Raw genomic sequence first — 17,448 nt, 5'->3', positions numbered from 1 at the left:
AAAAAACTTGCGATTTCAAATGTACGTACTGCAGGACAATAATAATGTCGTTTACAGGAACGTATAAATAGACAATGTGATTTATGTACTCAACTAAAATTAGCACCCTGGGAATTACTTCCGAAAGAGAAACTTGTCACAAAATGAGACCAATTGTTTAAGTCAAATTTAAACAAACTTAATTTGTTGAAGGATGGGGAAGAGGATGGTTGCAAAGAGGAACAATTTTTAAATATATTCTTAATCCATTTAGTAACGAAATATTAATTGTTTTCATGTTTTACAAATAATATACCACTAAACACAGTAAAACATTGCGATGTAATACTTTGTTGAAACTATCACCGTCCTAGTCGATTGAAATAGTACAGTACATGTAACGATACATCACTACGACGTGTATATGTTTATATAATGTAAAACAGTTTGTGAAAACCACCTCTATTCGGGGAAAATCATAAATTCGATATTTTAATAAAAATAACTCAACTTAATTAGTAGGCCTAATGGTTTTCAATTGTTTCTTAGATCCAATTCATACTTAAGTTGGTTCCTACCCTACCCACCAAAGTTGTTCTGCGTTTAGGGCATGTGATGTACCGTAGGCCTATCCTCTACTGGTTTTACAACGCTACTCATGCCAGTGAGGGAAGGGTGATGATGTGGGTGGTTTAATTGCAATAATAAAGATTTGTACATAATATACGGCGAGTGAAAATGCTAGCTCATTATCCGTTTAAAAAAAATGTATATCCAACCTCTTCAGCACAGATTGAAAAAAAAAAATGGATCGAATTTCTGTTATGAGTATACAGTACTTGCCTTTACGACGCCTGAGGGAATAGACACTTGTGGAACAGAGATTGGAATGTTCCATTCATCGCAAATCAATACATTTCTATAAACGTATATTAAATCTATCAAAATAGTATTTTTTAAAGAAAATCGGCCTGTCTTCAACATTATGATGCTGTATTCGAGCTGTTCAACCGGTTTTCAGCCATTAAAAACAATTATCGTAGAAGGAGATAGGAAAATGCGAAGCATCCTCGTATTATTGTCTGCGGGTATTTTTCAAGACGGACATCCATTAGACAGTGTATACCACGATCGAAAAACACCCCTATTTGGGGCAAATCGTTGAACCTAAATTCGTTTTAATTGTCAATAACTAATTATCTAACTAAATTTAATTAGTAAACAGGGTTACATCAGGTGGTTAAAATCAGTACCGAAAGTACGAACCAACTATATATACCATCGAGTAAACATTCTAGAAGTAAGGCGCGATTTACCGAATTTTGCCCTTACGTAAATTTATATATAGATTTCAAACAAAAAACATATCTCTACACAACTTATCCTTAGACAGTAATGTTATACAATAACTGATTGTTTCATTATAGGAATTAAAACAAATCCTTTACTGTTTGAAATTGTATTTTTGCTTATAATAATGCTAGAAAATATTGTTGAACCCGGGACGATCAAACATTTTGATAGAGCGTTTACCCATCCCAGACAAATTCCAGCCCATTACTCCCAACCCACAATCCCCCTGTGACGGTTTTAAATGTAGTTTAAAACATTCCAGTAGGCTACGTTAAAACATTGGGGCCCATGGGCCTAGATAGCCTACTAGATGATTGGCCCATAAATAACAAAATTCAGTGGATTCTAAACCCATCCTATCAACCAAACTCCTAAACAATCTAAACCTAAAACGTTCTACAAAATCGGCTGTAAATATTGAGGCAAAACAAGGTCCGATCGCTGTCCGCACGTATGGTGTCCCGATCGTCTAAGTAGGCCTAAAATAGTTTACTCTCCAAATAAGCGGATACTGCATCAAGCAAGTAGACCTAGTAGTAGGAAGGAGACCTAGCCGATCCGGCCCAGTTAAAAATTGAGCTAGCTGTAGTAGACCCTATGCGTATTGATACTACCAGGCCTTTTACTATAGGCTACACTTGTTAAAATTAGCAATACTTATGTTTACAAATATTCCAACTCTCTCATTCGAGCTATATTATCTATACCATTCCGGTAGGTCGAGTCAACCTTCAATCAAATACTGTACATCGTTCATGTGTTGTGATTATAGACGGGGTATACTCGACCCAACCAGTTTGGTATTGTATACTGTATCTGCTTATCACGTGACGATGCCAGGCATGGGCAGAGAGCATGTGTATCGTCGTCTCGCTCCTCAGCAGGAATGTACAGCATACGTTACGCTTCATTGATTTTGAAGGCTTTTCCCTAAGTCAGTGCGAAAATCGGCAAACGTAAACTGAGTAGTCCAAATGATTTTACACAATTGTGATGCATTTTCATAGAAACTGGACTTTACAAATGGGAAGACCGACTAAAATTACATCAGATAAGTATAAATTTTACAAAAGTAATTTATATGGTTAATGATAACGAGTCGTCGGAAGATTGACCATTTTACGAATTTTCTATTCTGTAACCACAGTGTGATTTTGCCGTAGCCGCACTTGTAATCTGGCCTCATTTCACAGCCTTCGTTCTGCTTAACTGGGCGCTTATATAAATTGAAACTTTTACCGTTCAAGAGACAAACAAATATATTTTATATTTTTTACTATTCATTTTAAACCCGGAACCCCCCTTTAAACACATAACTAGTGCCCCTCTTCCACAAGAGGTGGAAGTCAACAAATCGATCCATATCAAGATTCAATGGTCAACAGAAATGCATGCGAACACCAATTTGATGCGCACCGACCCCAGAATAGGAACATTGTAATTACCAGAGTGCCAGAGTTTATAAGCCACCAGAGAGATTTGATTTATAATCTGAGAAAAATCACAATCAGTAATTGCTAATCGCATTTGAATGAGGTACCGAACATTTGAACACTGTAATTTGAAGTTAATAATGATGTTGATAAAAGTTTAGTGCTTTAGAAGTACTGTACATCTGGTGAATTAAGATTAGAAATAGTAAAGTTTGATGTTTATTTTATAATTAAATGCAACCTTAATGAATACAGAGATATACTACTAGAAAAGTGGATTTGGTGTTATTGTTTATGCTCAAGCATGTATTTTTCAGTAGCACGTATAAGTTACAATCATTTCGTTTGCACATTAAAAGTCTGGTGAAACATACCATGGCAACCACAGTCAAAATGTCCCAGGCTTAATTGTCCCTGGGCCGAAACATCAGGCCTAACTAGCATAGTTAACTTTGGCTTTAACAGGTATTGACAGCTTACAAAGATGGCAAGTAAAAGATCAGCAGCAGATGGGGTTCAGGAGTCTGGGCAAGGATCATGTGTTTCTGAAGAACCACCTGCTAAGAAGTTTCATATAGAACCTACCCAGATCGGTCCTGTTTCCTCAATGGTAAGATACTGTTGCTTTTTGACTACAATACATGTGCAATAACAATGCATTCCTCATATTAAAGATATTTGTCTTTTTTTAACTGCTCAGGAAAATAAGGAGATTTTTTTTGTAGCAATTTAAATGTTTTACCTTGCACACAGGAGGAATTAGATATCAAAGTATTGAAAGTCCAAAACAAGAAGTTGATGGACAGGTTGGAGCAACGACAACTACTTGAAAATGAACTAAGAAATCGTATTGAAGGTTTACAACAGAGACAGCGTATGGATGAAAGTCTGCTGGGTATGGTCAACAAATACTGGACACAGGTATTATAGCGTATTTGAACAACCCAATGAAGTATTTAATGCATTTTGCCGGTATAAACTATAGTAAAACATTACGTCTAATAATTATTTAATATTGGTAATTCACTTTTTTGTAGCTGGATGAAGATATCAAAGTACTTGTACAACAGTTTTCAATGAACACAAAAATTAATAATGAAATGATGGAAGAAAAAAAAGATGAAGAAAAAAAAGAAGAAGATGAGGCAGAAAGTACCGACAAAATTGATGAAGACAAGAATTCAGAAGAGATGAAAGGTATAGTCCAGTCAAAAGTCACCTCACCGTGGCATAAGCTTGTACCTTAATGAAACTTACAGGTTCAGAATATAATGTAAAGATCATTTCGTTAATTGTTTACAGCAAATGCACAGAAGCGCGACTGAGATTACGAGACGCCATTAGTGCAAGTTGAGAAATACATTAACAAAGCTCCTACATTAATTAATGTTTATACCATATTTTAAGTATAGTGTACAATAAATTATATAATAAAAGACATAACATAAAGAAACCCAAATAAAATCTAAAATATTTATAGATATGTGTATCAATAAAAAAATAACCTTCCATAAAATAAAGTGCACCCTCACTCATCATACTTTTATCGAACTTAGACATTTTAAGTACCTCAATAGTTATAATATAAGGCATTATAATATGAAACCCAATGCGGTTTGTTAGAATAAGAACCAATCATTAGTAATGATAATCCATTCCAAGTATATGATAATGAGAGTACTTTCACTTTGCAAAAATTAAGAGCATATCAAAGGGGCTGGTTTGAGATTCATTTTCCCTTTTCATCCGCCCCACCTCTTTCCAAAATAGGGAGGAGGAGCCTGTTCGATCCTCTCTGGATCCGTCCATGTAAAGTTTATGAGACAATAAACGTCATCCTTGACGATTCTTTAAGTTCTAAAATGTCTTCCAGAATTTTTCCATTCACATTTCACTACATAAAACAGATGTTTAAGATTTGCGTGTGCGCTAATTCCGTCTCGTAATCTCGGATGCGCTTCGTCGCAAACAATTTTACGACATGAGGTAGGTTAAAGATTGAGTATAAAAGTCTAATTTTCTTGTTAAATTACAGATTTTGAACGACGCAACATCAAGAAATGATCTTTACATCTTATCTTATTGTCTTCTTCTTATTTTCATACACACTACACACATTTTCAGAACACAGATGTTTTGGAGTTGTTTAAGAAGCGAACCATAAATTTATTTTTGTTTAGTAAACAGAGGTTTTATCAAGCAATAACTAAATGACTATGAATAGACTCTTTTACTATTAAATTGGACTGTTTTCCGATCATAGCCAGGGATAAACTAATGTTGTAGCTGATGTTTATACCAATTAGTTGGCAATATATGTTTGGCAAGTAGGTCAATTTAAACTAATTGCTTTTTATAGTATTTTCAATTACTAAAGACATTATTTAAACATAATTTAATGTAAAATTTCACTTTATTTCATCAGAAAACCGGGCAACAGCAAGCTTCTTGGCAGAACTTGTGACTTGTGATCATAGTGAGATAGACCAACTGCTGTTGGACAGATGTCAGTTCTCTAAAAAAGTTGTAGCTGATCTTTTAAAAGCATTTGATGGTGTTCAGCAAAAATATGAGAAACTGGTTTGGAAAGTACAGGGTGGTACTTGTAAGTGAAAATATAATGAAAAGCCTTTTGTTATGAAATAGACGTAATTTAACGTTGTGGATTATTATATTGTTTCATTCTAAGTATATTTATGTGCATTTTAATAATCAATTTTAGCTGATGAAAGTAAAGAAGAAATATTTGTAGGTGTTAATGCTGATTTAGAAACTGAAAACAAATGCCTAAAAACACTTGTCTCAGAGCTGCAAGCAAAACATCATACTACAACACTTAAGGTATTTACATTAATATTTATGTGGGAAAAAATACTAGAATGACTTTGCTTGAACCAAATTTGATAGACATACTTTGAACAACAACTTGTGTTATGAAATACTGTTACATTTCTGTGCTTTTGAAAATAATATTTAATTGAAAACTTGGCTAAACCTAATACTGTATATGGATAAATTAATTTATGATAGTATATTTTTACTAATTAATAAACAGTTCACAGAGAAGACAGATCAGCTCCTTTTGGCAGAGAATAGGTTAGCAGAACTGACAAACATAATGGAAGATGTACAATATGATGTTGAAAAGGCTAAACTAAGAGCATTTAAATTAGAACAACTCCTTGAGGAGAGCTATACAAAGCTTAAAAATAGGGCTTTGGCCACATCTGGTGAATATGCAAATACACAGGTGAGGCTTATCTTACTGTATAATCCATATTTCTTAAATAGACCAGTGCCCAGAGAATTTATTCAATGTGAAAAGCCACAACAGGTTTGATGGGCTGATTATGTAGATATATGGAGAAGATTCAATAATCAATATTGCTGCCGGGTCTTATCCTGTAAATTTTCCATAGGGACACCAAATAAGGGAGGTACAAATGGATTTAATCATGTGAAATGCCACACTGATAAAAGTTGATATCGTTCCTATGTGTGTATACAATGTTAAAACAATAATGACAGCAACTTTATCCTGTAAGTTGCCTGAGACAGTAGCCCCAGTGACCACTTAAAAATGGTGTCATTCATGTCAAGAGCCACATGGCTAATTCCTTTTACATTGTAACTGATGCACATTGCACAAAAATACCATTGACAGCAACTTTATCCTGTAAGTTTCCCAAGACAGTAGCCCAAAGATGCCCTTTGGGCCATACAAGATTTAATCATGCGAAAAACCACACAGCAAATTCCTTTTACATTGGGGTGTACGAAAATACCATTGACAGTAACTTTATCCTGTTGCCCCAGGGTACAGTAGCCCAAAAATTGCCTGTTGGCGCTACAAGATTTAATCATGCGAAGAGCCACATGACAAAATCCTTTTTACATTATAACTAGTACCCTTTTGGATATACGAAAGTACCATTGACAGCAACTTTATCATGTAAGTTGCCCCAGACAGTATTCCAAAAATTTCCGAATCGCCCCCTACAAGATTTAATAATTTGAAGAGTAAAACGATTACTTTTGCATTGTAACTATGTCTTTGGGATATACAAAAATATCATTGACAGCAATGCCTCAAATTTCCGATTCCGGTCCACTAAATAGATTGAATAAATTCTTTTTCCTAATTGTTACACATTGAGATATACGAAATTATAATAATTACCATATAAATAGATATATGGTAATTATGTGAATACACACGATATTAGATCTGACCCTACATGATACATTGTATTAGAACTGTCACAGATTAACCCTAAAATGGCCGTCCTCCTCCAAGATAAATCATATAAAAACATAGATGCCTAAATGGATTTAATGTGTCGAATGATGACTAAATTCCATCGTTGTCTTCTTCTTGGTCCCATCATTATATGGTTCGCTTACATAGTCTATGACTTCATAACTATCTGTATCAGAACCAAAATTTGACTACTAGGCTCGCATTTGCTTCATATAAGTTATCAGCACACCCGATTTTCAGTGCTGTATCATAGAAATATTTGGTAATATAGCATCTCATTTATATCACATGTGGTGCCTGTATCATGTAAGGTTAGGTTAAGAGTTAGGTTACTCTAGATACATGTGAAACACATGTGATGTTGTATTACCAAATATTCCTATGATACTTCGGAATTAGATACAGTACCGAGAATCATTAATATAACGTTTCCCGGCTCTTATTCTCCTGTCAATGTTTAGTGGTAGCGATGGCCCTTCGAGGCACTTGGTGACCATCCCATCATTATAAATCCCAAATTCAGCGATGCGGTTCTGCGGTGTGTACTCACAGGAGGCAGTGAAATAGATATGAGGCATGGCATAACTTTCTAGCTCAGGAAATCTTCATTTTGAGTAAATCAACAATGACACCGATTAGCTGGGCCTGGCCTAGCCCGCCGATCAACGCGACAAAACTCTCTGTCAAAACTCGCTATTATCTCCTCAATAACGTAATATTATTTTTTTTTTTTTTTTTTTAAAATATATGGATAAAAATAACATTAAATTCCTAAATATTCACAAAATGTTGAAACGTTGATTCTAAAAATTATGGTGGAAGCCATGCTGTTTCATCGTAAACAAAAGCAACCTAATAAAACCAATTTCCATTGGCTAGATTAACAAATATCCCTTAGGTTGTTTCAAATTATAGTAGCTGATATATTTTCGAACAGATAGGTACCAAATATGACGTCATTCGGGTTAGCGGTTTGTTTACAAAAGCGCCGTAAAGAAAGTTGATTTTTCGTGAACAAAGTACAATTTCCTAATATATTTTCAATGGAAACGACTTAAATAATTGCAAAATACACATATTTGTGATATTTTTTCATGACCAAGAGTTTGATATGTTGAAGAAGTTTTTTATTGAAAATTTTAAAATGGTTAGGTTATGCCGTTTTTCACATTCTGAACTTCAAGGCTAAATATCTCAAAAGTTCGGGTTGCGACTTTGCGCCGCTTTTGTGATGCCAGGCCTCATATTATGTAGTATTAAAGCTATGGCTAGATATAGTGATAGAGGAATAACTAAAGCCATTTAGCAAAAGCACTATTCTTTCGAATTGCATGTTATGCATGTTAAACCTAGACACTGACTAGTTCCAAAAAGATCAGTGCTCTTGAGTTATGATATCATAATTGATGAAAATAAATTCCAGTATTCTCGGTATTAAAATAATAGGTTTAAAGTAAAGCGCTATTATACGTGGGCTATAGAAAAGATATTTTTGCATGGTAAAAAATCGAGCGAGCTTGGACGTCAAGGTTGACCGGGATAAAAATGTTAATTTTATGATCAAAATACCATTTTAAACTGTTAAATAAATGTATGATATAAACTCGATCATAAATAACTGTTCTTTTGATATTCAAATTCTATCTCGAAAATCCCATACTATCTTGAAAAGAAGCCCAGTGTGCTTCTTTTCAAGGTTTTATGGTGTAAAATTGGACAACATAGAGTATATCATCTAACTGACCAACATGCATCATTGTATTTACAAGGAGCTGTCAGACATGGCTGACATATTATCGATATATTTTGCCAAGAAAAGATGTTTACCGTGCCTCATTTATGTCATGTAATTCCCTAAATCTGGTATATATACTGCAGTCTTTGGTATAGTCAGCATCTGCATTCTGCTTTCAAAGTTGCTGTTTCATTTCCAGAAATTGGATCTGTTTGGTGTCGATCATTTATGAGCCAACACTTTTTATGACATATAATGTCTTTTGAATGCTGTTTCTAATGAGCATATAACAAAGATATTCAATAATGTGCCAAGGATGAAGAACCATCTGTTAAAGATACTGCTTAACACATCAACGGAATTCAAAAGGAGTTGGTTATAAAGTAATTTTCAAAATTGCTAGGATCTATTAAATCTATTACTTTGCCATCATTGAAAAAATGATTGAAGACAGAAGAAGCAAAAAATAGTGGAATAAAAAAAAATCGGTAGTTAAAGAAAATATATTAAGGACCAAATTTGCAACATCTTTGTAATGCTCTGCACAAAGAAACAGAGGGAGGAATTATATTCGAAGCAAGAACAGCTTTGCCTACATGTATGGTGAAAGTATTTTGACGGCGCCAACTATTACATTTTATTATATAATTTATTGTAAACTATACTTAAATTATTGTATAAACTATTCATTTTGTAGGTTTTATAGCTTTGTTAATGTATTTTTCAACGGGCGCAAACGGCGTCTCGTAATTTCAGTCACGCTTCATCGCATTCGCTGTACACAATTATACGACATGAGGCGGTTATAAATTTGGTATAAAAGTCTAATTTCCTCGTAATATCCCAAGTTTTGCAAGACGCAACATCAAGAAATGTTATTACCAATATACATGGGACCTACGGATGAAATTTTATTAGGGTACGTTCTTATCCCATGGTGAGGGTGATTTTTGACCAGACTAAATGGGCATTTTTGGGCTACTACCTGGGGCAACTTACAGGATAAAGTTGCTTTCAATGGTATTTTTGTGCATCCCAATGTTACAATGTAAAAGGAATTAGCCGTGTGGCTCTTGTCATGAATAACACCATTTTTAAGTGGTCACTTCGGGCTACTGTTTCGGGAAACTTACAGGATAAAGTTGCTGTCATTGCTGTTTTAACATTGTATACACATGGCGACAATATCCAACAACTTATCCGTGTGGCTTTTCACATGATTAAATCCATTTTTTACCCATCCTATTTGGTGTCCATTTACAGGATATGACCCAGCAGCAATATTGAATATTGAATCCAAATATCTACATAATAGCCTTTTGTGGCTTTTCACATGAATAAACTTTCTGGGCGCCCGGTCTATAAACATACTTATATCTGAAAGAATTTTTCTAATTTGTTTTTTAGTTACAATGGAAAATCGGGAGCTATTTTATGCAGGAAATTCCATTGTTAAATAATGTAAATGTCAAGAAAAAAGTCAATGATTCATTAAACTAATGCAATAAAAGCAGTTTTGTTTACCGTTTGTTTATAACTACAATAAAGTGTTAATTTCATTCAAATTGATGTATTTATTGTATATTAGGTACAAGGTATTGTTAGTGAACTTGATGATCATAAAGATTTGGCTGATAAACGTCTAGTGGAACTCGATAAGCTTCAAGAACAACATCAAGAAAAGATTAAAGAGTTAGAACAAATGAAAATGAATGTAAATATACAATGAATGTTTATGAGTTGAATAGGAAAATATTTTAATGAGTTGCTTTCAACGAATATAAATATTTTTTTTTTTTGTTGAGTAAAAAATATTAATTATTTGGTTTAAAGACTGGGCCACAAAAAAAATAAAAAACATCAATTCTAATAGATTAGTTTTTCAGTGGATATTTTAGAGTTGTCTATCTACTATGGTTCCAGGACGATTCGGCCCTGAGACGATTTGGCCCGGGATTATAGGCCCTACAGTATTCAATAAATCATCAAATCGGTAGAAAACATTACAGAAAACCCTACGCCTACTCTAAAACACGATTGAATGGCAGAATATTAATCAATCATAATACTAGGTCTATGGCTATATTTATTATCCTTTATTTATTCAACTTGTGAAGGAGTCTTATGAAAACGTCTACGAAGATAGGGCATCCACTTGTTTTGGTCCACTACTCATTCTCCTCTATAAATGAATAGGCCTAAAGAAAAAAAAACATACATTATTTAAACATTAATTAAAATTATTGTCAAAGTCAATAAATTTGAGTGGACCGAATCGTCCCGGGCCGAAATGTTTTTGGAGGACAATGCATCCAAGGAAATCTAACAATAGGAGAATATGTATATAGTACAGTAATGTAGACATTTGTCGCACCCAGACATAAGATCAAAGGACTATCTTGGCAAGGGGAGCTCAGTGTCTTGTTAGATTGCCCTAATGTGATTGGTAATACACACATTTAATAGGAAATTCAAGAAAGTTTACTATTTTTGTGATAAAACTGGTTAATACTTATATACAGTACATAACATTTCTTTCTGTTATATACAGCTTCAGCATATTCCAGAATCTGTCCTTGTAGATACAGCACCTTACAAGTGTCTTCAATCTCAATTTACAGTGCTTCATAAAGAAGCACAAGACATGAGAACACAATTAGAAGAATCCAGAAACCTGTTGACCACAACTAAAAATGCTCACTTTAGACAAATTGAACAAATGGAGGTAGGTTTTATTCACACAATAGAAGTGTTGCACTATTACTTATTATATAACACCTAAATAAATTCCTGTCATTTGATTGGACGATTGTGGGTCACATGGCGTGCAATAGTACGCACTATTAAACGATCGTTTAATAGTACTTTTTTAAACATTTTGTGTACGAAAAAAAAAACCTTTCGCGGATGAAAAAAATTTAGAATACAAAAATGACATTGAAATACAACAGCGCCACCTGTCGTCCTGTCTCTGTTTGTAAACACCACCTCGAGATATGCAACAGCAGCAGATTTTTGTGTACGATTTGGAGATATATAATATGTACTAATTTCATTCAAAAAGGCATTTAAATTAGCTTTAGATCGTTTTTAGGATTTTGATTACTTAATGGGGACATCCCTACAAGACGTGGAATCGTTGGAAAAACCATAATTAGCCAAGATTAGTTCCAATTGTCTGTCGAAGTTTTTCCTTTTAGCCAATCTAGTACTACTACTAGGTCTAGCCTAGCTAGGCCTGTTAGTATTAGGCTAGGCCTAGCCTAGGCGTTTTAGCCTTGCTAGGCATAGGATTGTTTGGTCGTTTGTTGACATAATTAACACTAAAGTAGGTGTGTTTATAAAATCCATATAAATATAACATTTAATATTATAATATTAAAAACCAAATGTTACTGTTTTAATCAATCTGAATGAAATGTAGGCCGCTTGGCTAGGGCTACCTTATATTTGATTCAAATGACAGGAATCGATTTAGATGTTATAAAACAAATAATGAATGTTTAATATTCGTGTAATGGTACAAATAATGGCATTTGGTGAATGATGAAAGGTTATATCAACTCGGCGTTGCCTCGTTGATATAACCTTTCATCATTCACCTTATGCCATAATATTTGTACCATTACACTCATAAACATTCATTATTTGTATAATATACAATGCTTTTGTATATAAGTTCCTTTCACTTTTATTCCTAATTTAGAGTGATGAACTGGCATGTCAAAAGAAACTAAGGTTGGAGGTCATCCAGTTGGAAGACACATTGTCTCAAGTTCGCAAGGAGTATGAAATGCTCAGAATTGAATTTGAACAAAATCTAGCAGCCAATGAACAAGCTGGTAAGGTCAATTGTCTTCAGTTCAATTAAATTAAATGTGCTAGTGAGAGAAACTAAACCTAATAGTTTTTACTGTTAGATTGTCTCATCTTCATTATTTTGTGGTAAATGAAGCATGATATATGTTTTTAGAGCCTTACAATTACAGTTGAATATATCTCCTCCCTGAACACTCCATATTCTGTAGCCATTTTAAAACAAGCATTATTTTGCTATATCATACAATAAAAGACATGAAAATAGATTTGTAACAAAACAAATTAATGTAAACATTATGTACTTTTTAATTTTCATTTTTTTAGTATATTTTATGTTTGAATAGATTTTTCTGTAACATTATTTATTTATCATCAGATACATTGAAACTAAATTTTAAAAAAACTTAAAAATGTAAACATTCTTATTTCACATGGCAGGTCCAATAAACAGAGAGCTTCGACATCTGGTTTCCAGCTTTCAAAATCACAACCAACAGCTAAAAGGGGAGATCAACAGGTACAAACGCAAACTTAGAGAAGCTCATCTGGAAATAAATAAGGTAAGAACACTATTAGCTTTTTTATCTGTATATAAAATTTAACATCATTTCCAAAACAAAAACCTACCCATGTATTCTACATTAAAAAACACAAACCATCATTTGATAATTAAGAAACCTAAACCATGATGTTATAGTATAATATTACCTTACACTCAACCATAATTTAAAGATTTAAAGATTAGGCCTAAAAGGGATTGCACAATCACAGCATCAATGGATATTTAACTTTCTATTTTATTTCTTTGGTCAGGCATACATGTTTCATTTATGTCATACAAGCAGAATAAATTTAACATACACAAATCTATTATCTCTGAAAGGAAATACTATGATTTAAAATCTACCACTTATTTCTGATCAGAGACTAAACGATGGTGATGGGAGGAAAATATTATATAAATCAATATTTTGCATTCTCCTTCAGTATTCTGTTTTGCTAAACTGTTCTTTATCATTTAAAAATGATCAATGATTTGATATGAAATGCTTCTTCTGAACATACACAATTTCTACCTTTCACAGAAAAAAAACATATATCCGTACAAGCATAAATGTAGTGACTTAAATAGATTGACAGCATAGCATACTCTATACATGTTATCAATAGATTGACAGCATAGCATACTCTATACATGTTATCAATAGATTGACAGCATAGCATACTCTATACATGTTATCAATAGATTGACAGCATAGCATACTCTATACATGTTATCAATAGATTGACAGCATAGCATACTCTATACATGTTATCAATAGATTGACAGCATAGCATACTCTATACATGTTATCAATAGATTGACAGCATAGCATACTCTATACATGTTATCAATAGATTGACAGCATAGCATACTCTATACATGTTATCAATAGATTGACAGCATAGCATACTCTATACATGTTATCAATATCTGAACTGTTTACTACAGTAGGTTGACGTTGCAGGGTACATAATATATTGTCCTAATTTTAAGGATGCTACAGTATAGGATTTTATGAACATTATACAGTGTACATTAAATACAGGCTATACTATTTGTATATTAATGGCAAAGAGTTACACTACAGTAGCATCACTGTATAACATCTGAATGCATAAATTAAAATGTTGTCTGATGATTGTGTAACCCATTTCATTTACAGCTTAAACATGATTTTGGAAATTACAAGGTAAGATAGATTGTACAAAATCAGACACTATTTTCTAATGTTTGCTATTTTCTCTTAAATTTTCTATTTTATCATTTATTTGTTTCTTTGTGTTTTTGCTTTAACTTATTACTCAGTTGACAAAAGTACTTTTTGATTAATAACAATTGCAAAAATGTATGCTTTTAGTAATACTTGCATTCATCTCTAACCTGTAAGAAAAGGGAGTCTATAATATGATTATTAACTACATTCTAATTTAATTATGTCCCAAACTAAGTAAGTAATTAATTAATCAACAGCTTCTTTTCCATGTGTATTATGTATGTTTTATTAGCGAAGCGCTATATAGAGAAATATAAATTGTAGTATAAATTAATTTTATCATTATTTTACTTTGTAAACCTTAAGCCTAGATTTATTCTACTAAATATACCACAATCTGTTGAGTCCAAATTGTATAACTCATGCCCAGAGACAAAAAATGTATGTTTTATGCTGAACATGAAAAGTACCTTTAATGTTACTTGTATAAATTAGCTACAATTCAATACTTGCAAACATCTTTCATGGGTATTTATGAGATTAAAGTATTAATTTATAAAATTTAATATTTTCACAAGTTAAATTTTTGTTTTGTTTCGTGTCTAGGTTTAGGACATTTATTCGCAATTTAGGCCTTTGGCCCCTTTACATAACAAAATAACATTTAGACAACGGAAAGTAAATCACATCTTCTTGTATGCTAAATAATAATGTTGAGTTGAGTTCAAGAGTTCACTATAGTGCCATTATTTTTGCATGCATTTCTTTTTTTGAAAATAAATTGCAATTTTCAATGGTGGTGGTCCATTATGTAGCTCACCTACAGTAGAGTATTTGTACATTGTACATAATAATGAAAGCAGTATTAAATGCTTCTCGATCAGATTGTTACATTTTTGTGAAAGGGCAGAAAACACTGAATTTGAGCAAATCACTTATTTCTTTATTGTGGTAGAAATGATCACTTTACTATAATGTTTCTATTGTGCAAACCCAGTGTGAGGTTTGTACTCAGTAATGGCATTGACCACTAAAATATTGGTAAGCTCAGCAGACTAGCAGCAATGGTTTGCAGCATCTTTCCTTTTACACCCAAGTAGATACTGTAACCCAGTTAATTACAGTATATGAAAACAAATGCATTTTGTTATTCCCTGTGTTTTATCTTCTTTTGCTGTTCATTTCGCACCAATTCCATCTCCTCGAAACATGATTTTGATAAAGTAGTTATTATGCAAGTTTTTACACAGAGCAATATATATCAAGTTGTTCAATTTCTTTTTTTTTTTCTGGTTTTTTTTTTGCAATGTCTTAAACCAAACTATGTATTTAAAAAAAATTATTATGGTAATTGCATACATTAATTTATATTTTGTAAATATTTTTTTTTTTTCAGTTGAGACATGAAGCAAGTCGTAGGGAGAGTATACCGCATGGCCACAGCAGCAATAGCTCAGTCAGCGCTGGGTCAGAAAAAGGAGAAGGAAGCCAAGAGCAGGTGAACAAAAAGGAAGAGCACAATGTAGAAGAGAAAAAAGAAAAAGAGAAGGATAGGGATCGTGAAAAAATTAAAGAAATGGAAAAGAAAGATGCTAAGATAGACTCTGATATTATAAAGGATTTAAAGGCCCAGCTAAAGTAAGGAAAATGAAACAATCTATATAATATTCTAGTATGCCATAATAAAAAAAAAGATTAAAGGGGAAAAAATAAGAATATAGTAGTTGTTCTAAATTATTTTTCAGAAAGAAGAATTTAAGATCTCTTGTAAATAAATCTAATAGGATACGTAGCAAAGCAAACTTGCTAATATTTATAAAATAGGTAGTGTTAAAGTTCTTCTTAAAAGAATGTAAACAGAAATAGAAGGTTGTTTCACGGAAAACTAAGTAAAACAAAACATGTTTTGGGTTGTTGTAAAAAGATGAAACTACCAAAAAAAAATGTTTCAAAAATGAACAAATGTATAAAGAACCAAGAATAAATCATTTTTTTTTTGTCTTAGAAAATCTCAAGAAAACCAAAAAGAGATGAAACTCCTACTTGACATGTACAAGGGTGCTCCTAAAGAACAACGAGAAAAGGCCATGGTAAATATAGTAGATGACTTCCATCACCCTCGATTTTCTATGAATGAATATAAAACTGTATTTGAACTTTGGATTAGTTAGGTTATCTGAGCAAATGCAACATGCACATATGTTAGAGCACAGAAAATTGATTATGCCAATTTAATTGTCATAATCAATTTTCTATAATATAAGTATGTCATAGTGCTGAATTGTGCCATAAAAATCGACCCTAGATATGAATTATATTTTTTCAGTTTCAATGGAAAATGCCTTTTGCTTTTTAAGTATGATTAATCATGGAATTTCATAAAATCATGCATAAGTTGGCGTGTGTCAAAAAAAAAGATGGATTAAATGGCTATATGCTGACCAAGTAACAAAATGCTCTGTTAACAAGTTTTAGAGAAACACGACCAACAAAAATTGTAGAAAGAAAAGAAGAATATGCCAAGAAAATAAGTAACAATCAAACTATGCATTTTCTCTTGATTAGTGACATGCATACTCCGGAATTTCTACATTCGCAATAAAATAACATTTTCAGTTTGGTATAGCATCCAACAGGAGGATCACCTAATGTGATTAAGGTTTAACCTTCTTTCCACCTTTTTCAACCAAAACCTCAAAGTTGTCTTTATCAGGAATAGAAAATGTACTTAAGATTTAAGTGTGATTGAACTCGAAAACTGCAAATGTTATCTATGTGCAGTTTTCTAGGCATTTTTGTGTGTAATATCTTAAAATTGGCAACAATAGAAACTTGCATTTGCAAATTTGACCATTGTCCTGTGCCAAAAATAGTTATATATATAGTATAATAGTTATAAGCAAATTCTGACTAGCACAGTGTTTTATTATCATAATATATGACTGCTTAGGCTTATAATTGCTACTAAAGCTTACAAGTATAATGTAGTCTCTCTTAATAGAGAAACTTTGAAAATGGCAAAGTTGAAAAATTTAAACAGTGGGAGGAACACATCAGAGGTAACAACTGGTGAGATTTAACAAGGGATCTAGGCTAGGATTGAACATGAAA

At 32.7% G+C, this 17,448-nt stretch overlaps 1 protein-coding gene across 3 annotated transcripts in view; it reads left to right on the top strand.

The window, feature by feature from the left end:
- Nucleotides 1-17,448, top strand: part of LOC144835070 (E3 ubiquitin-protein ligase BRE1A-like) — a 29,721-nt gene that overhangs the window by 5,933 nt on the left and 6,340 nt on the right. The window contains exons 2-14 of one of the 3 annotated variants that reach the window (XM_078690090.1): nt 3,231-3,375; nt 3,519-3,686; nt 3,803-3,962; nt 5,191-5,370; nt 5,488-5,606; nt 5,821-6,015; nt 10,350-10,475; nt 11,313-11,486; nt 12,468-12,603; nt 13,019-13,140; nt 14,287-14,313; nt 15,734-15,975; nt 16,343-16,427. In XM_078690090.1, the coding sequence (XP_078546216.1) occupies nt 3,250-3,375; nt 3,519-3,686; nt 3,803-3,962; nt 5,191-5,370; nt 5,488-5,606; nt 5,821-6,015; nt 10,350-10,475; nt 11,313-11,486; nt 12,468-12,603; nt 13,019-13,140; nt 14,287-14,313; nt 15,734-15,975; nt 16,343-16,427 (1,860 nt within the window). In that variant the 5' untranslated portion in view covers nt 3,231-3,249. Of the gene's footprint in view, nt 1-3,221; nt 3,376-3,518; nt 3,687-3,802; nt 3,963-5,190; nt 5,371-5,487; nt 5,607-5,820; nt 6,016-10,349; nt 10,476-11,312; nt 11,487-12,467; nt 12,604-13,018; nt 13,141-14,286; nt 14,314-15,733; nt 15,976-16,342; nt 16,428-17,448 lie in introns of all 3 variants that reach the window. The other 2 variants (XM_078690091.1, XM_078690092.1) reach the window with 2 other exon arrangements.

Source organism: Antedon bifida, chromosome 2 (genome assembly GCF_963402885.1).
Source record: "Antedon bifida chromosome 2, ecAntBifi1.1, whole genome shotgun sequence".
NCBI lineage: Eukaryota > Metazoa > Echinodermata > Crinoidea > Comatulida > Antedonidae > Antedon > Antedon bifida.
Note: the sequence above shows the minus strand (reverse complement) of the source record. Positions and strands in the feature narration are given on the sequence as shown.